The 22471-nt window shown below is 40.8% G+C and overlaps 1 protein-coding gene across 1 annotated transcript in view; it reads right to left on the reverse strand.

The window, feature by feature from the left end:
- The window catches only part of ANKRD27 (ankyrin repeat domain 27), a 74651-nt gene that overhangs the window by 22172 nt on the left and 30008 nt on the right, over positions 1–22471 (reverse strand). Inside the window, exons 13-22 of the mRNA XM_044987387.1 lie at positions 22205–22294; positions 21304–21431; positions 20687–20769; positions 19771–19886; positions 18595–18687; positions 17993–18190; positions 17588–17647; positions 17365–17484; positions 10931–10975; positions 302–424 (exon numbers count right to left, since the gene is read on the reverse strand). Coding sequence (XP_044843322.1) covers positions 302–424; positions 10931–10975; positions 17365–17484; positions 17588–17647; positions 17993–18190; positions 18595–18687; positions 19771–19886; positions 20687–20769; positions 21304–21431; positions 22205–22294 — 1056 coding nt within the window. The remainder of the gene's footprint in view (positions 1–301; positions 425–10930; positions 10976–17364; positions 17485–17587; positions 17648–17992; positions 18191–18594; positions 18688–19770; positions 19887–20686; positions 20770–21303; positions 21432–22204; positions 22295–22471) is intronic.

The following is a 22471-nucleotide window of genomic DNA, read 5'->3' on the forward strand; positions in this document are numbered from 1 at the left end:
AGGGGGTGAAGAAGAAAATCCAAACACACAAGTTTTCCACTCCTCCATCAGAAAGCAAAATGAGTTTCTGAACACTGCTTCTCTATTCCAATCCTTTCCGCAGCCTGATTTTCAAGTACGGGAACTTCATCTCATAAGGTGATGAACTCTATTAAGATCTGTGCACATTTAATCACAGGCCTCTTGTGAGCAGAGACGCAGCTGTGCAGAAGAATAGGAATATTATTTCCCTGGGCTAAAAAAAGTAACTACAGGAATGCAAAAGTTATGCTGTCTACAGAACAGAAAAAAAAATTCCAACCTTTTGTATTGGCTCACATTTTGAGCACTGGCATAATGGGTGACAGAGCTCTGGCTTCACTGTATCGTCAGCTTCGTCTGCTTCTTCTACATCTTCCTCCATCCATTCCAAAAGATAGCGAACCTGGCATAAAAACAAAGTCCCACTTTATATTGCCCAAAATCTCTATCTCCTGATAATTACAAACATGTACATGTTAATTTCACAAACACAGAATAAGTTGGAGAGCCTGAACGAGCCAACTCCCAACCTTGGTTCCCCTGCAGGCCAAATTAAAAAAAATTAATGTTACAGTTGACAAGGCAGCCAGCAGCAGTTCACCAAGTAACAATGAAGTAAATTATAAATGACTTCCTACTGCCTAATCAAGACTTCACTGTTCACCTCTGCTCAAACCCTTCAAATCCTTTTAGCTCGGATTGCTGAAGATTAGGCCAAAGTTTGTGCCAGTTCATGTCAACGTGATTCTTTGTTCATCATGTGCTTTTAAAAGTATAGAAGTGACAAGGATGATGAGGTTTAACCAGCATATAAGCTGTGCAGGTATAATACATTTTCTCCTCAGAGCTGTAACTTCTCATGAGCTGCATGCATTTCCTAAGCCTGAAAGGGAGGCCTAAATTTGTGTCTGAATAACATGATTCCTTCATTTGTAAGACACATTTCCACCAAAGACAATCTACATAGTAATGCTGCACATAGTGAATATTCACTGAACGTTAATGTCACGTGGTTGTAAATAACAAAAACACTATTAAGTAGTTCTTTTTTGTTTGTTTACAGAGAACCTCATTAACCTATTGTGACCAATGAGATTTGGGGAGTACCAAGTAATTGTATCTGTCTTAGGTACTTATATGGAGCCCATTATTGTAGTATCTGACTTCCTCAAAATCTTTTAATGTATTTATCCTCACAGCACCTGGGAGGAAGGGCAGTGCTATTATCTCCATTTTACAGATGGGGAACTGAAGCACGGAGTGATTAAGTAGCTTGCCCAAGGTCATACAGCTAGTCCATGGCCAAGGAGGGAATTAAATCCAGGTCTCCCAAATCCCAGGGTAGTGCCCCAAACAAATGGACAATGGTTCCTCTCCAGGTGTCAGGGCAGGGTCAAAGTGGGCAGAGCATCATGTTATCCTTGGCCTCACCCCTGCACTCAAGAACAGTCTGAAACAAGGGTAAAGGCACTTATTTGGTGCTGGTGCTCCTCCCCTCCAACTGGTGCATGGTGTAAGGGCTTCCAGGGCTCACGTAGCTCTTCTGGGGCTGCCATAGGAATGGAGAGGAACCCGTCTAGTAGCTGCAGGATTACAGTAGCACGGAGAGTGCAAAGCTTTAACATGTGCCATCTTATTCCTCTCCTCTTAGGCAGCAGCATTTATAAGAGAACAAATGCATGTGTGCTGCTCTAGCACTAAAAGCCCCTGCAGGACCATGTGAAAATGGAGGTTATGGCCTTATTGCTGAGGGGGAGAGTCTCTCCCAGATCTTCCCTGTGCCTTCCAACAAGCAGTGGCATAGGGCAAAGATGGAGGGCAATGCAGTACAACTGAAGACAGACATAAGAGCATCTTTACTGGATTCCATAGCGGGGCTTGATGCTGCAGGAGTGCACAGGCAATGGATCTCCAAGCTGCTGCTGAAGAGGAAGGGAGAGGGGCAGCTTTTCTACAGGCTTCTTCCATTTCACCCACTCATTTCAATCCTGCAGGTGCCAGCAAGGTCTCCTCCTTATCCCCATGGTGGTTCAGCAAGCCACGAGAGCATAAATGGCCTGAGGCAGAAGCAGTTGGAAGGAGCACCAGGAGAAACAGTGAGGACCTTAAGCCTGTTTTAGGGTATTAAGCGCTGGGGGATAGAGATAGAAAAGAGATATGTTGTCCTCCCTACCATCTCATGGAGAGTATGACTGCACCTGTATTCCCCTTCCTCTTCACAAGTAAGGTCTCACCTCTGAAGAGCAGTAAACTGCAAAGCTGAGAACTTCTCTTGGGTAAGTATGCGGTTGTATAAGAGCAGATTAGCGAGGTTTTACTGTCCAGTGTATCTGTGCATGTCCAGCAACAGCTAAAAAGGGCAGTGTTTTGTCACTGCAGCACCCTTACCGCAGGAAAACAATTTTCAGTACCCTAAATAGTTTCAGAATCTGCAAGCCCCTTACACTGCAGACCCTACTCTCCAACTCTGTATTGTCACAGAGTAGCATAATCACAATCACAAACATAAGCGCCCCCCCAAACCCCTGCCCATTAAAGCTTTCAGAATGCTAATGATGAGATTTGAATTTATGTCTCACCAAAACTTTAAAACATGCTACCCAAGCATATCTGTTTACAATTACAATGGATTAACCAAGGATTTTGGTCAAAAGGTTAAATGCACTTTTAAATAGACACACACATTAAGTATCTCATGAAGCTGTTATAATCTAATCTTGCTAATTAATGTATGTCACTTCACAGCTTCTTTACATTTCTGAGTGAGATGCAACCCAGAAAAGCAACCAGTACAGCACTCCTGGACTAAAGAGCTCTGTTTTGCAAGACTGTTAGCTCCCTAGATACCCATAATATTTATTTATTCTGTAGCAGATTCTCTTTCTGAAGTATACTATAAAACACATTCTACTAGGACACACAAGAACAGGCAATGACAAGCAATACTACAATTTAATGTCAGGAGTAATTACACATAATGTGTTTCAAAGAACCAACTAGCTTTACCATAGCATGGCCTGAATAAGCCTGCCTTTGGCGGGCAAAACACCCACTGACTTCATTTCCTATTTGCCTAAATAAAGAGCTAGCCCGATATGCATAAACACACCAACATCTCCCCACCCAGATAATCACCCCTGTAAAATATTTGCCACACTTTAAGCATCAGAAATAATCTAAATTTATTTCAGAGATGTTCTTTACGGTGATTTTTCAAATAGGCAGGCCCAAAGACACTGAGGGTTTTATAGGTAAAACCAACAGCTTAAAGTCCACCTGGAAACCAGTAAGCACCAATACAGGTCCCCTAGCACTGGCTCTTAATGAAATATACCATTTAAGAAAGCAGGCTGCTGCATTTTGCACCAGCTTCAATTTCCATATTGAATTGTTCTGTAACATGGTCTGCATCAGAGAGAAAATGTTGTAATCCCCCTGGCCAGATGCTGATAGTGTGAAGCTATTATGGTCCCTACTAAACTAATCCTTTGAAGACTACTGAGGATCTAACACACTGTCCAAGTTGCCATTTAGGGCAACTGATAGTGGACAAATACCCTCAAAGGGGCCAGTGTTGTCTCTCCCATTTCCTCGAACTCCTTCCCTCAACCTACTAGCACCAATTCAAACTCATCTGGACCGAATTTTAGCCGTCACACCTCAGTCTGAAAACAGACATAGTTAAGGCGCTCACCTGTGTCATCCAAGTTGGTCAAGGAAGATTTAAAACTGAGTGTAATCCACATACTGAAACAGTGCCCTCTCCCTTATCCCCCAAACAGCCCCATCCAGAAACTGAGTAAGAGGGATAAGGAAGTAGAACCTGCAGATCCCACAATTGAGACTCCTTGGGGAAACAACAAGTGGTGTCCTGCAGGGATCAGTTCTGGGTCCGGTTCTGTTCAGTATCTTCATCAGTGATGTAGATAACAACATACAGAGTACACTTATAAAGTTTGCGAACGATACCAAGCTGGGAGGCGTTGACAGTGCTTTGGAGGACAGGATTATAATTCAAAATGATCTGGACAAATGGGAGAAATGGTCTGAAGTAAATAGGATGAAATTCAATAAGGACAAATGCAAAGTACTTCACTTATGAAGGAACAATCAGTTGCACACATACAAAATGGGAAATGACTGCCTAAGAAGGAGGACTGTGGAAAGGGATCTGGGGGTCATAGTGGACCACAAGCTAAATATGAGTCAACAGTGTAACACTGATGCAAAAAAAGCGAACATGATTCTGTGATATATTAGCGGGAGTGTTGTAAGTAAAACATGAGAAGTAATTCTTCCACTCGACTCCGCCCTGATTAGGCCTCAACTGGAGTACTGTGTCCAGTTCTGGGCGCCGCATTTCAGGAAAGATGTGGACAAATACGAGAAAGTCCAGAGAAGAGCAACAAAAATGATTAAAGGTCTAGAAAACATGACCTATGACGGAAGATTGAAAAAACTGAGTTCGTTTAGTCTGGAAAAGAGAAGACAGAGAGGGAATATGATCACAGTTTTCAAGTACAAAAATGGTTGTTAAAAGGAGGAGGGAGAAAAACTGTTCTTCTTAACCTCAGAGGATAGGACAAGAAGCAATGGGCTTAAATTGCAGCAAGGGAGGTATAGGTTGGACATTAGGAAAAACTTCCTGTCAGGGTGGGTTAAGCACTGGAATAAATCGCCTTGGACAGGTTGTGGAATGTCCATCATTAGAGATTTTAAAGAGTAAGTTAGACAAACACCTGTCAGGGATGGTCTAGATAATACTTAGTCCTTCCGTGAGTACAGGGGACTGGACTAGAGGACATCTCAATGTCCCTTCCAGTTTTATGATTCTATGAAATGGGCAGTTGTTAGCTAACACCCATTGGGACCTCTCCTAAAGAAAAGAACAAAGCTGTTGAAAAGCAGCAGTTACTCCTGCTAAAGTTTGTGGAAAAATCAACATCCTTCCATGATCAATAGAACTGAAGGCTTCTAATAGGTCTGAAAACTGACAGGTCTTCTAATACCAGCAGGAACACATGATCTTCATCCAAGACACAGTTAGTCAGACTCTGTACTGAAGTCAGGTCTGGTGCTAGAGCAGAGGGAGATCAGAAGTATCCACATATTGAGAGAATTATTTTACCACAAGCTTCTCAGCAGACTTACTCAGAAATGGAAGACTGATAATCATCATTCACTGCAAGCAGTGGTTTCTTGAGCAAAAACCACATAAAAGTTTACTTCAAAATATTTGGTAGTAAGCATTCTCTAATACAACTCTTAGCAATCTACACCAATAATTGACACAGCCTTCACCCTCCAGGAAGGACATAAATATCTGATGTTTAATCAAAAGCATAGGTCATGGCATGAAGCTCTCCCCAACGACTCCAGTACCTCAGAAAGCAACATTAGATATAAAACTAAGTCATTTCGGTGAGGGTTTTCTCCCAGCTACCTTCCCGCAAAAAAAACTGACCACCAAACAGCTTGCCAAAAATCAAATTACTTTTATCTGCAAAATAAGAAGTTTCCTTCCAAAGAACCAGACACTGAGCAAAGACACTTTGGATTAACCAGGCTATCTACAGCCTGAACAAATCTGCTGTCTAAGCTTTTCCAGATGCTATGATGGAGGCAAAGAACTGTTTATTTGTGGCTTCCTGCACAACCACAGCATAAGAATTTTTAAAATCTTTAGGCTCCTTAGGATTTGTTTAAAAATTTGCTCTTGCAAAGCTCAGCTAGCAGTCACAGCAGAAATCTACAACAGTGCTAATGACTCTACTGCTGCCTCTGTTCCTATGGAAACAGACTTCAGATTGTCAAGAACAAGATAAGGGCTTTAAAATAATCATATTTTTAACAGATACCCACAGTTGGAACCTGTGCCAGCCAGTCAGACAACTCCTTTCATAATGAACAGTTTTACAAGAGGACATACAGCAATTCCATTCTGTAGTAAGAATGGAAGCCACAAGGTATAAACTCAAGAGATTTGTCATCAGAATGCAGAGATTGCACTACTCTGTATGCTGCATTGTCAAATACTGGTTCATCAGTGTTGGAACTCAGTCTTTCCAGCTGAAACCTCAGTAATTTGTTTCGTTTGTCTTAAATATTTTTCTCATGCTTTAGGCTTTGGCAAAACTGAAAAAAATCACTTGTGCAAATTAATGTGAAATTGTGCACATTTACTTTATTCTTATATACAGACAATCATGAAGAAGGTAAATACCCCCATTTTATGGATGAGACACTGAGGGTCAGGCAACTCACTTGAGTTTCCCAAAACCACATAACATATCAGTGTCTGAACCACAGTAAGACCCAGGCCTCAGATTTCTAATGCGCTAGACAACAGTGCTGAACCTTCTGCTTTACTGTTTAACTCCTTTAGGAGCATCCAGTAGTTGTGAAGCAGTCAACACACACACACACTTTGTACAGTCTACCATCTTTATATTCAGTCACAGCACAGCACAGGAGCGCAGAGCTCATACAAAACAATAAAACATTCTAAACACAACATCCCTCACTAGCTTACCCTTCCCTTAGGAGTCCGAGACGGATCATTTGTGTTCTGTCAACCAGGTAAGCAGGGTCATCTGCCCCCTTGCCTACCCTGCTCCTGCAGCAGGGTCCCTACTCTTAATCTGGTGCAAAATGGCTCTCCCCCAGTCCTTTCATAAGGCTCCTGCTGGGTTCACCTGCTTCTTTTGGTCTCCGCCTGGTAATTTTCCATTACTTACAACCCCATCCTCCCTTCAGACCAGAGGAGGAAGTATCTTCTCTCAGCAACAGCAAACCCTCTGTCCCAAGATACAGTAACTCCTCATTTAATGTTGTAGTTATGTTCGTGAAAAATGCGACTTTAAGCGAAACAATGTTAAGCGAATCCAATTTCCCCTAAGAATTAATGTAAATGAGGGGGTTAGGTTCCAGGGAAATTTTTTCACCAGACAAAGACTATATTATATATACACACACACGGGCGGCTCTAGGCATTTTGCCGCCCCAAGCACAGCAGGCAGGCTGCCTTCGTCCGCCGAAGCTGCGGGACCAGCAGACCCTCCGCAGGCAAGCCACCAAAGGCAGCCTGCCTGCCTGCCGCCCTCGCGACGCCGGCAGAGCGTCCCCCCGCGGCTTGCCGCCCCAAGCACGCGCTTGGCGTGCTGGGGCCTGGAGCCACCCCTGCACACACACAGTATAAGTTTTAAACAAACAATTTAATACTGGTACACAGTGATGATGATTGTGAAGTTTGGTTGAGGTGGAAGAGTCAGAGGGTGGGATATTTCCCTTACTGCTAAATGATGAACTAGCAATTGGCTGAACCCTCAAGGGTTAACTTTCTCATTCTGCAAGGCAGCAGGAATGGAGGGAGATATGCGCATTTCCCTTAAGTACACTGCCTTGTTAATTAGATCAGCTTGCTGAGACCCCAGCTGCTGCAAGCTCCCTCCATCCTGAGCCCTGCTCAATGGAAGATGGGGTAAGTGAGGTGCAGGAGCAGGGAGGAGGGGACACCCTGACATTAGCTCTCCTCTTCCTTCCCTCCCCCTCCCAGCACATCAAGCAGGGGAGCAGCTCCAAGGCAGAGGGTAGGAGCAGCACATGGCAGTGGGAGGAGGGGCACAGCTGAACTGCAGGCAGCTGCTGCACAGGGAACTTAAGAGAGCAGGGAGCTGATAGGGAGAGCTGATAGGGGGCTGCCAGTCCACCCTGGTTCCAAGCCCCCACCAGATAGCTGCAAGGGGCTGCTCTTCCTGCAAGCAGTAGACAAAGCAGGCGGCTGCCAAACGACGTTAGACGGGAGCATTACACAACTTTAAACGAGCATGTTCCCTAATTGATCAGCAATGTAACAACGAAACAACGTTAACCGGGACGACTTTAAGTGAGGAGTTATTGTATTTGACTTTAAACAGAAAAACACTGAGTGTTGATCCACATACAGATAAGCTTTCCATGGCACAGTAATTTCATGATACAATTTCATAAAATCATCTCTGATTCAGAAGCAGTACAGAAAAGACCCCTAAATCATCACAAGTGCCTCCCTGACAAGACACTTTGGCAGCATTTTCAAAAGTGTCCTCCTCTTATTACACATGGCTGAGTTTTTGAATGCCCAACTTGAGACATGTGGGGCCTGATTTTCAGCTTTGAGCAGCCACAACTCCAACTGAAGCCAATGGGAACTGCAGGCACTCCACACCTTTGGGGAAAAAAAATCTGACTCTCAGTGGTCTGAAGTTGGGCATCCAAAATAAAAGACCATTTTTAGAAATATGGGACTTAGCCTCTCTATGTCTCAGGTTACCCATTTGTAAAACAGGGCAACAATATTTACTCTATGTGAGTCTGAAATAAACAGAATATAAGATGTCCCCAGCCCCGGACAAGTGGGTACCACTATCCCATTTTACAGATTAAGAAATGGTCTCACAAAGTTAAAATGTCTAATGACAGGAGGCAATAAGGACTAGACATAGCTCTAGCAACCAGCTAATCTGTGTTCTACTCTTACTTTTGACAATGACTTGCTGGGTGACCGTGAACTAATCAATGAGGTCAGGTGTGTAAATGTGGGGTTTACATGTTTACTTAACTAATGAGTGTACAGTATTACTCATGGTTCTTTCCTTTTCTTAATCAGCTTGTAGGTAAACTTATACCTTCCATCTGACTGGTACAGAAGACACTAGAGCAGTGGTTCCCAAACTTGTTCTGCCACTTGTGCAGGGAAAGCCCCTGGTGGGCCGGGCCGGTTTGTGTACCTGCCGCGTCCTCAGGTTTGGCCTATTGCAGGTCCCAGTGACCACGGTTCACTGCTCCAGGCCAATGGGAGCTGCTGGAAGCGGTGCGGTCGCTGCTCCAGGCCAATGGGAGCTGCTGGAAGCAGCACGGGCCGAGGGACGTACTGGCCGCCGCTTCCAGCAGCTCCCATTGGCCTGGAGCTGCGAACCGCAGCCACTGGGACCCGCGATCGGCCGAACCTGCGGACGCACCAAGTACACAAACCGGCCCGGCCCACCAGGGGCTTTCCCTGCAGAAGCGGCGGAACAAGTTTGGGAACCACTGCAGTAGAGAATCAACTACATAATATATATTATATTCAGACAGATTACTGTATGATGTTAATCCTGGTATGTGTTACCCTATGGGAATTTTTAGAAAGATTCATTATGTACACAATGTACATAAACCCAGTATATCTTATACTCTGTTACAGGGTTTTCACAATCTTCTGTTTTATGATGAGTATTAAAAAAAAATGTATACCCCCAAACTTAGAGCTCTATTTTTTTTAAATGTCAGCTGCTATTTTTCAGTAAAATGTCTTCAAAAGTACCATAATTTTCAAGTATTTCAGAAGAAAAGAAGGAAATTGCTATAGTAGCTCAAATGTAACAAGACAGACAGTAAGTAATGCAAATTACAGGATCTAAATGTTCATGTTCATATTGCTGTAGAAGTCAGCTCTTTATTGGAAGTGAAGTACAAAAGTCAAAATATACCCAAATTGTGTACTATTTAAACCCATTTTTACTCTGTACTTGCTGATGACATACAAATGCCAATTTAACTTTTCATTCATGGTCTCTGCTATTGCCACAAACACTAAATAAGAAAAGCCAGACTTCCATCCTACAGTATATGCACATGCACAAATATGTTATATATGTACTATTTATACACTGTGAACAGGGAGTGCTTAAAATCAGCAAGTTGAAACTTTCTGTTCAGATTGATTTTGAGCTTTGATCAGTCTCTACTAAAGGAACTGGCAACTTGGGGTTCAGGAAGTATTTGCCAACTTCAAATTGTCATAATTGCTATAACATATGAAAGAAAACCGAATTGTGAACTTTCTTGAAGTTTCAGCTCTTTGCACATGCAAACTGGGGTAACGTGCACATTTTTTAAAATGCTGGCTTTAATTCACAAGGAACAATAGTGTATAAATTACTCAGAATAAAAAAAACCAGAAGAGGGAATATAACAGAAAAAAACCACAATATCCTAATAATGTGGCACCCAAAAGAACTCCAAAACCCATAAGCCTTATTCATAGAGATGGAGACAAAAACCTCTGGAGCAGCAAAAAGAACAAGGATTCAGAAAACACAGAAAAAAGGAAAACAGTAATACAGGAACAGTGACTTTGCCATATTCTTCTCTTGCTGATACTGGAATAAATCTGAAGAAACTCTAGTGAAGAGATACACCAGACCAAAACTAGCATAAGCAAGAGGAGAATCATACACCATTTTTTTCTGGGATTCACTAATGTCCCAATTTCACCAGCGGTGGGCAACTCTAGACCTGCCACCTAGATTATTGTTTGGTGCTACAAAAATAATGATCAAAGCAGTTTCTAATATGCATTTATATAGTGCCCTGAAAGTAGCTGCTATCTGAGCTGGAAGCCATTATGACCAATTCTTTCTTCGGGCTGGAGTGCTACAAAGCACATTTGAGGAACTCTGTTCTAAATGAAGTAAGCATAGGATACATCAGCTTGAAGTTTGTTTTATTTTTAAAATCACAAAGTCACCAAATAAAAGAATAAAACTAATATATTTCAAATCAATGAATAAAGAAGAACATATTTAAAATAATTATATCCATCGTTTTCTCCTTTAACAGACAATATTTTATATTTGCTCAGATCTAAATTCTTCTCTAGAGCACCAAGTAATTTCAAATTAACTTAAAAATACTGTTAGCTGAGTACTTTTGGAATGTGAAATGAATATTCACAGCAGCATAAGTTAATCAGCACTTGATTCATATTTTTTTTGTAATGAAATTGACCATGCACTCTCCATTCAGTGTTATGTGTAAACAGCTTCCTCAACTTCAGCAGGATAGCTGGGAATTCAGTACTCCACATCAAGTCATTCTAAGAACTTACCATTTCCAGATCTCCATCAGCAACTGCTCGTAAGAGTTTTTCTATCTGTATATAAAATCAGAAAAGGGAATTTTAGTTGCTTTAGTAATACTAGTATTAAACTGTACTCTGAAAATCTAGTGTCCTTTATTAACCTCCTAATCTGATGCTGTAGGATTACAGCTGGCCCATTTCAGATATGTTGATAAAGTTTTAAAGGAAAATGTTTTTAACTTATGAAATACAAAAGCTGTATAAGGCCTATAGCCATTTGATGATTTTTGAATTGCGCAGCAGAAGATAATCATTACTTATCTAGATATAGAACACATATGGTGCATATGTAAATAAGCCCATGCTAGTTAATACAACAAATACATTTTTTGACTTCACCAGCAATTATGCATATACCTTTATTTAGGATCCAGCATTACAAGGGAAATAAAAGCTATTAAAGGCATGTAGCTCCCCATGGATGATGCTACTGTTTGGGGCTCTTGCTAGGCTGGTAGTTACCAAAAGGGGTCTCTTTTTTTTCCTTTTTAAATAGTAGTTGAGTCAAAACGTGGTTTCTAGTTTTGCATTTCTATATCTGCATATTAGTGGTTTGTAGTAGTTGTAAGTTCTACTCTACTTCAGTGTTGCAATGAACATTGTCAAATTGGTCCCAAAAGCTAAATTTATTCTAAATATGGAGTTTGCTTTTTTAAAAATAATTAAAACTTACTATGACATTACTCAAAAGGTATAAAAACATGCAGTATTTTTGCTGCACCTGCAAAAGCATGTTAAAAGCTCTTTGATGACCTGGTATATCAGCATTTTAACAAATATTCATAGGGCTGTGCTATCACCAGTGATACTAGTGTATAAAAAGATGTTTCAGCATAAGATACTGTGGCAGTTGACCTCATTTCTAAATTAGATTAACATTTCAGCTTCTGTCTAGAAATTTCTACCTTGCACATCACTGGTAGTGTCTGATCACATGCAAAAGACAGACAGACACATTCCTTTGCCAGACAGAAAGGGTATAACTGATACGTGAACAAAACATTTTCAATTTCCAAAGAACATACTGCAATTAATGGAGAGGTCTATTTAAAATTACGCATTCAAATATTTTTGAAGGCACATTAGCAGTCATATTATGAACACAAAATAAATAAATTAATCATTAAAAACAAGTCTCCTTGTCCCTGTTACTAATACCAACTTAGATGATTAAAACTGAATTTATTTTTCAACATTACACCACTTGGACCATGATGATAAACGTCTGAGATTTTTTGTTGTTGTTTACATTTGTATTGCTTTCAGTTTTGACAAAGAAACAGACTAACTGGTTTTCACTTTTTGGTTCTCATGCACTAGCTCAGTATTTCAGTGCTGGAATTGCAAAAACCAAAAATCTATGTTTTGTAATTAAAAAAAATGAATGAATATATAATTATATATTGCAACAAATTTATTACAAAACCTACATTTAGGGCATAAACTACTTAATATCGCTAAATAATTTCTAGATGAAAATACATAATTTATTGTTTTCTGTCCCGTACAAAATTAAAGATGATTTCTGGTTTGGATAAACAGAACTGCTACATAGGCCCAGATCCTGCAATTGGATCTACATGAGTGGACCAAATAAATGGAGGAGCAAGTGAATTCAATAGGGACTCAAGAATCTCCCAGTAAGGATCAAAATGTAGGACTGGGGTCTTAGTTCTTTCTCTGACTTATTTTGGAAGCTTTAGTCTTAGGTTTCTTTTCTCTACAAATATAGCAAGAAAGAAATAATCAGTTGGAGAGGAAAATACTGTCTTTCTCCAGACTTTTGGGGAGGAGATTGGGATAGGTGTTTAAGGGCAAGGGACTCTGAGGCTAGAGTGGTTCATGGGTTCCACTCCCCCAGTTTTCATCCTGGTTTTGGGGAGGTTGCTAAAATTAATTTTGTTAGATTACCATATTTCTAATATATGGTAAAAGCAATCCAGGGATAGGCAATATATGTTTGTATAAATCTACAACAAATCAAATCAAATCAGGGAGGTCTGTACTTTTCCATAACTTTCTAATTAGGGTTGCCAACTTTCTATTCTCACAAAACCAAACACCCTTGCCCCTCCTCCAAGGCACCGCCCCCCTGCTCACTCCATTTCCCCCCCCCCACCCGTTGCTCGCTCTCCCCACCCTCACTCACTCATTTTCACTGGGCTGGCTCAGGGGGTTAGGGGTGTGAGAGGGGTGAGGGCTCTGACTGGGGGTGCGGGCTGGGTGGAGTCAGGGCTGAGGGGTTTGGGGTGCAGGAGCGGACTCTGGGCTGGGGGATGGAGCCGTGGGGTTCGGAGTACGGAAGGGGGCTCAGGGCTGAGGCAGGAGGATGGGGTGTGGGAGGGGGTACAGCCTTGGGCTCTGGGCTTGGGGTGCAGGTTCCGAGGTGGGGCCAGAAATGAGCGGTTCAGGGTGTGGGAAGGGTTTCCGGTCTGGGGGTTGAGTTGTTGGGGGGCGAGGGCTCCATCTGGGGGTGCAGGCTCTGCAGTGAGGCTCAGGATGAGGGGTTTAGGGTGCAGGAGGGTGCTCTGGGCTGGGACTGAGGTTGTTTGGAGGGGTGGGAGGGGGATCAGGGCTGGGGCAGGGGGTTGGGGGGGGCTGTGAGGGCTCCAGGAATATGGGGTTTGAGGTGCAGGAAGGTGCTCCAGGCTGGGACATGCCGCTGCTTCCAGGAGCTGTAGGGAACCTGCCTTAGCCCCGCTGCGCTGCCAACTGCACTATTAACTGCCAGGTCAGCAGTGCTGACCGGAGCCACCAGGGCCCCTTTTCAACTGGGCATTCTGGTCTAAAACCAGACACATGGCAACCCTATTCCCAATCCACCAATCAGGTGCTGCTGTTTGGGAAATGGAACAGACTGTAACTTTACTATAGGAAATTGACACTTGAGAGCAGTAGAGATATTATGCCTACTGAAGCAGTTCAACTGCACAGGGCTCTTTCAGAAGCCCTCACACAACACAGTAGCCCACAGCATAGTTTGAATGCCTTAAGGCAGCAGCTACATTAGCAAACTTTTCAGCCATCATTCAATATCAGTGTGGCTCCACCAGCTGTAGCAACTGTGGAAGCCATAGAGTAGACAGGACTCTGCCATTTTGCCATCATATTGCCTAACACTGTAGGCTAGGACAGTGGTTCTCAATCTTTCCAGACTACTGTACCCCTTTCAGGAGTCTAATTTGTCTTGAGTACCCCCAGTTTCACCTAATTTAAAAACTACTTGCTTACAAAATCAGACATAAAAATACACTGTTACTGAAAAATTGCTCACTTTCTCATTTTTACCATATAATTATAAAATAAATTGACTGGAATATAAATATTGTATTTATATTTCAGTGCGATACTTGAGCCTGTTTTTCACTTGTGAGCCTTGTCTGAATTCCAAGCCCCACCACCCAGGAGTGAAGCAGGTAACTTAACTTCACAGGAGGCCCCTATGGCATGGAGCGCCGGGCAGTTGCTCTGCATGACACCTCCTAATGTCATCCCTACACTTGTGACCATCACCCCAAACACATCCCATGACCACCGGGGGCTGCATCCCCCAGGTTGAGAAACACTTATCTAGATGAGTTGAGTACCCCCTGGAAGATCTCTGAGTACCCCCAGGGGTACAAATACCCCTGGCTGAGAACCACTAGGCTAGGAGACTTACTACAGTGTAGAAAAGGCTTTTCTGTTCCTCCCTGCTCCCCATTTAGAATGCTATGCTTTGCCTTCACTCCCTTGGTGCCCCGGGCTATGTGTGCGGGATGGTGTCACCTGAGGCTGTAAAACCTCAATTGTCAAGGGAGGTTTACCACAATCTTGGGATTGTCACAGTCAGCAGGGATGTCCTGGGCATGCAGAAATGCGGCATCTACTCAAAGATGAAGAGGGTCTTAGATGGGGACTTGTACAGGTTACTTTGCATATTGTTACATTAAACCTGTGTCCAACTCTGCCAGAGAGATCAAAATAAGGTCATGACTATTGTCAGAGTCTGATCTTATAGCTTACAGCCTTACAGTAATAGAATGGGATAGTAGAGATACACAGCTCTCTGGTCATTTCTCTGTTAAAACACTCACATCCTTATGCATCCAAGAACACATGGGAGTTTATCATCAGCAACCTAGTCAGAGGAACATTGCCATTTGTTGTGTAGCTTATGCATGATTCATTAATGGTTATAAAATAGCCTGGCACCCCTCCAGGTTCTTCTCTCCTCAATGGAAGAACTGTACCTTCCTTTGCATGCAAGCTCACAAGATGCAGAATTCCACCTGACACAGTCTGCTTCACTTCACCCACTTACTTGCTATTTTGTTCCATTGCCAGAGGGTAAAGCAGTTATTGCAAGATCCTGAGGTGAGAAATTTCCAAAATTATTTGCCCATCCTTTTACTAATGGTTCTTTTCCATGGTGCCAGTAAGTCATGGCAAGTCATTTGTGTAGGACACCAAATAGGTCTCTCCTTCATTGAATTGTTTGGACAAAGTTATTTAGCAGCCAGAAACGTGGATAGATTAAGACTGCATTGACCCCTTAGCCCACGATCTAATCCTACAGCCTGTAGAGCCAATCCTGCCAGTCTCCTATTAATTCCAACGGCAATTCCCTACATGGAGAATTTGCAGAATTAGACTCTGGTCTTCTTGCTTAGTGGGAGTAATAGCAGTGAGCCCATGTGAAACTTGGCTAACAGTAATGAACTAAAGTTGGATTACAGAAAAGCCATTAACCTCAACAGACTAAGGTATAAGATGCTAGTAATCTTTTCTCCTGGTTTGAACTACAGACTTAGCCTTTGGAGTGTGATAAGTTTGTCCCTCTAAGAAAAAAAAATCCTCAATCTGTTATTGGGTGAGCTTTTGCATGCATTATACCTTATTTATGGAGCAACGTTACTGGGCTTGGCTATGTACACACAGACATGGACCTGTTATAAGGATATTACAGTATAAATTACACACTGGAAAAAGTGTACACACAAATAAACACAGTATCCAAGAAGAGATTGATAAAACCACAGTGTGAATTCACCTTTTCCACTCATGCTCCTTCATGCTTTTTGGAGTAATTATCTAAGAGCCTCCTAGAATAAATGTTTTAAGAAGAGATTTGAATGAAGAGAGGAGAGATGTGTTCTTTTTTTTGTAAAAGGAAGGAAAGAGAATTCTAAGCAAGAGGTAGTATGGAAGGAGACAAAGGTATTTAAGAGGGTGGCTTGGAAGGAACAGAGGAGTAGGAAGAGGAAGAAGAAATTAAACCTGAGAGGTCAGGGTGGAGTTGAGTGGGGCTTGGGAAGGGAAGATGAGAAGTATGGGTTTGAGATGGAAGGTGAGAGGAAGCGAGTGTGGAAATTCAAAGACGAGTGACCTGGTAAGAGTGGATTTTATCAGCCACATTTTGGATATATTGGAACTGGACAAGTGACATGCAAGTACGGCAGCAGATGAGATATATTCCTTATGATGGTCTGAAAATTGACTTCCTGTGGTTTATTACAAAAGCTAGTCCTTTGCACTTCATCACGTTCCTTGTCAACTCCCTGTGTAGAATCATCTCTTTTCTATTATTAATTTTAAAACATACCATAAGATGTTATTTGATTCTGATGCTGACTTTTATAGACAGAATGGAAGAGTGAAAGCCCCCAGGAGCTTACGCACACACAGAGCACCCAGTTAACCACATTGCGATATTAACAGCTGCAAGGTACACTTTAAAAAAAATACAGTTTCATCATTAACACTTTCTAAGAGTCAAGCAAAAATGTATGCTTAGATAGCAAGGTGATAGCCAATACCTCGGAATAGCAGTGCTTCACCATCTGCCCTAACACCAGTAGTGTGCCTCGTCCACACCCAGATATATGTAGTGCCAGGTGTCTTCAGAGGTTTTCCTCACACTTGGAGAATGAGTCTTTACTTGGCACATTTCTGATTCACACACAAAGCAGGAGCTTGTTATTCACAGTATTCCAACTCAATAGGTGCTCCACTCAGTGCTCCTGTACCGAGAAGATTCCTACCTAGTGCAACAGTACTGAAAGACCTCATTGTTTGTGGAACCATCTCTGACTACTTACTTATGCTTAGTGAAGTGTTGAGAAAGTATAATACATGAGCTTTCTTTCCATGGAATCCTTCTCAGAGCAGGAAAGTCATAGTGTGTTTAAAAGAGACAAGTGAGGATTTTTCCCTTTGGCTGAAGTGAAAAAACTTCCATTGCCCTTTCCTGGAGCTCTCCCTTAGTTTACTATCAGTGCAGGACTTGCTTATACTTATTGCTTACTGTTAATTAGCTATCCCAGACAGCTATGTCTGGGGGAGTAATTAAAATGACACTGTAGAACTGGCATTCAAGGCTACCTTTGCACTGCTAAATACCAAGCTTTTATTACTCTTACCTCTTTGTAATTATTTTTAACTTCTTCTTGTCTGGTATCTGCTGACGCTGATGACAAACTGGAGACAGATGATCCTCTGCTGAAGGTGTCTGCTGAATGCTGAGGAGACCTAACTGGAGACTTTAATCAGGTCAACAAAAACAAAACAAATAAGAGGGTTTACATCCTCATGTTAAACAGTTAAAATGTATGCAAAAGATTAGCAACTCATTCATACTGTTACCTCAGAAGCACTCTGTCCCCTTTCAAACGTTAGGTAGTTTAATTCCATCAACGATAAAATCTGCAGAAAAAATATTAATGAAGAGATACAAATGTAACTCAATTTTAACAGGAATTTACTGATGGAAACACAAATTAGCCAACCACTTAATATCAGCAAAACAGATTATGACAGATCAGATTAAAGCAACAATTTGCACTGTTTACGTTCCATATTAAAAAAAACCACTGCCATGCATTTTAAGATGTAAAATATGAGCTTCCTTTCTTAAAAGTGAATGGAAGTTATTTCTAATTGTAAGAGTATATGCCCACATATCCCATTCACAACTAAGCTTCAAATACAGCTAAATCACTGTGGAAATGCATTTTAAAAACCTCCCTACTAGCAGATTGGGAAGAATACCTTGGAATTTAATGCACACTGCAGGGAAGTCTCTTTCATACGGTTTTGAATATCTGGGTTGGCTCCATTCTGCAGCAGCACTTCTATTATTCCTTGATAGCCCCAACGAGCAGCTATATGGAGGGGAGTATCTCCTTTTTCGTTACCAGTATCTAGTCTACAAGAGTGGACATCATAATAGACTAAAGCTTTGACACACTGGAGAGAAAAGAAAAGCCACCAATGAATTATATCACTGGTCCCCAATCCACATAACATGTGCATTCTGAACAGTAATGCTGGTTTTATTGCAGATCCTAGAATCTACTCTCTGGGGTAGGTTTTTGAGGTCCTATCAAATATATATCATTTTTTAAAAGGCCACAATAAATAAACAATACAAGGGACCCATATAACTACGCTTTCTAGCAACTACATCAATGTAAACGGATACCTACATTAAACAAATATTATGATACAATAAGGTACCAGTTTATAATATAAATTAGAGAGTCATCCTGCAAAACTGTGTTTTATTTACTTTTTTAAATAAATAAATGTAATCCAAATTGGCATCACAATTATAGGATGTCTATTAAGTTTGTTACAAAACAATTACTTACATCCTCATGACCATAAGTGCAGGCTAAATGAAGTGGAGTATTGCCATTATTGTCTTGAACATCTGTACTTGCCTTATAGTGCAACAAGAGAAGCTAAAAAGAAATTCAACATCTAAGAAACAGAAATTCAATGGTCAAACAATTGTTACTGCTGTAGCACCCTTTAGGTTTCTAGGATGATGAATTACTATAGTATAAATAGAACCACATCTCTTCTGCTTTAAACCAGTAAATAAAGATGGCTGTCTTTGGCTTCATGCCACTATTTTGCTCCAGTTCTTGTCACACACTATTTAAAAACCACATAGTATCTCTGCAAACTGACTCTAAATCATCCACTGTAGTGAGGTACTACAGCACAGATAACATGGATATTCACTCAGTGTTCTAAGAGCACTGTAAAGGAAAAGGCACAATGGGTTTAATTAAGTGCATCATTTCATCCCTCTCTCTGAATTTCTTAGTTTTGAACATCTGAGTTGCTGCAATATTACAAAAAAAAAATTGTTAAAAAATTCAAGTCTACAACAACTGACTGAACTGTATGATCAGTCAAGTAAATACAATGCTTTAAAGATTGTTTTGAAAATAGACTAATCATAATAGCTCTTTTGCATCAATCCAGAGCAGAGATCCCACCATCCTATCAGTCTATGCTAAACATTAGACATGACTAAAAAAACATATTGAAAAATACAATGAATACATAATGACTAACAACTAATGACAACAATGACAAGCCATACAAATCCTACTCTGAACTAATGGGCTTACAAAAGGTAACTGGAGATAATAAGGCTACTTTGAATTATGGCAATGCAGAAAAGCATATTCATTTGGCAAACCTCTCAAAATCTAGTTTTCAAACTAATTTAGAAAATGTTAAATAGAATTTAAAAAAAATACTTTAACCAAGAAGACAGAGGGGACAAGAATTTATTTCCAACATGAGATCTTGTAGATCAGAGAAAATTTTGACATCTGGATTATAACCTATAAAGTTTAGCATTTAATTAAAATGCTTAAAGGCCCTGAATTGTGATAGCACACAATTATAATGAAGCTTATACATCTCTGAACAATGGTATCAGTAGAACAGCAATAGTTGGATTTGTTTTTTTCTTCAATTTATATAGGTGTTAAAACAATTAATCGGTTAAGCCTTTCAGTGCTTACTGTAACGTTCTGATATCCTTTCTGACAGGCAAGGTGAAGAGGTGTTGAACCGTGGTAATCTGTAGCACTGACTACAGCTCCTTTGGAAACTAACAGGTCAATTAATGACGCTTGCCCTATGGAAAATATGTGGTCATTAAAACTGAGAAGTAAACATCTCACAGGAAAAGTTACTTTCAAACTAAAATGAGAACTTCAAACCTTGACAGTCTTCATTCTTGTGCACACTGCATATTCGCTTTTTTAGTGCTTGCTCTTTGTAATGAACAGTCAACATACTACAGATTATTCAAGGGCACAGCTCAGAAAGGGGGCCACTCACTGCAACTAAACTGCACTTGTATATCTTGAAGGTGAACAGGGAATGGAAAGTAAACTGATGTCACACAAAGTGTTCTGCCCTTGGCATATGTACTGTGCAAGTCAAAGGTAATAAAAGCAAGAGGAACAGATAAAAAAATTTCCAGAGTAGATTAATGTGTCTGCTTACAAGTCTGAGGTCAGGACCATGACCCACATTCAAGGAGTGGGGAGGGATAGCATATATCATGACACATGTACTAGATCACAGGATGTATATAAGATTTGCCACATATGCTGTCAGTTTGTAATAGGATATCTCCTTTCTGAGGATACCTCCTAATCTACCCATCTGAAAGAAATGCCACCATGGCAGCCACCAAGGCAAAAACAAATAAGAAGCCAAAAGAAAATGCAGACAGGAGCACCTGGGCTGAAGGGAAGAATACAAGAGTTTCATTCTGGGCCAGGATTTCTGTTCGTCTAACCCATAAGTAAAATACAGTTCATGCAAAATTCATCACAGAATGTAAGGTGAAAAATAAGCTAATGTGTCCCCTCTTTCAAGGGCTTAATGAAGAGTACACAGAAGGTAAATAAAGACAGCAATACTCACCACAAATAGCAGCTATATGAAGTGGTGTGTATCCCCTGTCATCTCTGGAAAACGGAGTGACAATGGAAGGATCATTCATTTTCCTATAAAACAGAGTAGTTTTCAAGAACATAGGTTATCTGTATACCAGGTACTGGAGAAAGTTTATAATCACACACACACACACCCGCCCACACCATAGTTTTTAAACCTATTTACCCTCTACTATTTCTCATTAACAGATTATTCCATATGGGTTTTTTACTAAGCCAAAAGAAAAAAAAATCCAGACATATATTCTTTTGGCTGCGAAATCCAAAGTCAGAGAGAAGAGTCACTCTTTAACGTGTCCAAAGGATGTCACACTATCTCCCCTCTATGGGAAACTGAGCTCCCAGCTTTTCATTACTTTCCTATTCAAATCTGCATGCATAATTCTGAGACACCTATAATTTCTTCTGTCCCTCTCAACCTAGATATATACACACACAATCCTAAAATGCAGCCAATATCCTCTCCAACCAGAAGCATTTTTTGGACAAGGCACTGCACATTCCAGTATTGCCCTCATACTCTAAAGGAAATCCTGGAACACAGACCTTTAGAAAGCTTTTCATATGGAGATGAAGAATCCTTACCCAGAAACCAGTTTCTCACAATTGTCACAGAAACAGAGTGGGTGGCACATTTTCTGTACAGTGTCTTTATCACTGTCACCTTGACTTAGTAATCGTTCCACTTCCTCCTGGTTACCTGAAGCAATATACTACAAAAAGCCAAGAGGAGAAAGAGTGAGGCATCGATGTGAAGGAGCTTAAAATAAAACCTACTTCATCCACTGAAGCACAAAACCAACGCAACCGAGTACGAATGAAGCACTAGAAGCGCTGGTGCAAGGCTGGATAGGGCTGCTGCACATAATCCCCAATGAATATTCAGTATAAATAGCCCTTAGATCTGATCTTAGTTTGCTTTCCATTAAAAAAAAAATTCACATTGTCGTCTTCCAGACTCAGTTACAACAATGTCCTCCCTCTGTTCAGACACATTATTACTAGCAGTCTCTAGCCATAGCTGTATAATTAGTAGCTTTGCTTTGTCTTTGCACAGGTGAAATTCTCTTTTGATCATTACATTATGAGATTAACACAATATGTAGGAGATGGGAAGTGACTGCACTTTAGATGTTTTTTTCAGCAAAACTTATTAGTTTTAGGCACCAAAGTCTCTGGAGACTAACAGCCATTAGCATTGCATCTCTGTTTTAATGGGCTATTGACTATTACAGCAGTACTATTCCAACTCCATTTGTTTCTGTGCTAGAATCTGTAAAAAACACATTGCCAACTTGCAGAAGCTTTGGCACAGAACTGCAATGCACTGATTACCCAAGCACCTCTTTATAGTCTAACGTATGGCTTCTTGGCACTCCAAAGTACAAGCAGCATGGTGAAGTCATTATGAAGCATGTGCTATAGTCTAGAAAACTGTGTGTAAGAGATTATATATGTACAATGTTCTACAATGCAGATTTTTCACCTTGAACAAGCAATCTATTGGGGTTGTGGACATCTGGGACAGCAAGTTCATTCTTTGTCTCAAGAACTTGTCACTAAACCTCTCAGATTCCTGCAAAGAAACAAGCCATGTCAACCAATGTTCCATATATTAGTAAAAAGAAAGTAGTTTTATAAAAAAAGTTATTTTTAAATATGCAATACATATATTTACCAGCTCTTAGCTTATGTAACAGGTTAAAGCCTAAAAGTTTGATTTAATATTTAAAATCCTGTATCAATGACTTTG

Source organism: Mauremys mutica, chromosome 14, assembly GCF_020497125.1.
Source record: "Mauremys mutica isolate MM-2020 ecotype Southern chromosome 14, ASM2049712v1, whole genome shotgun sequence".
NCBI classification, from domain to species: domain Eukaryota; kingdom Metazoa; phylum Chordata; order Testudines; family Geoemydidae; genus Mauremys; species Mauremys mutica.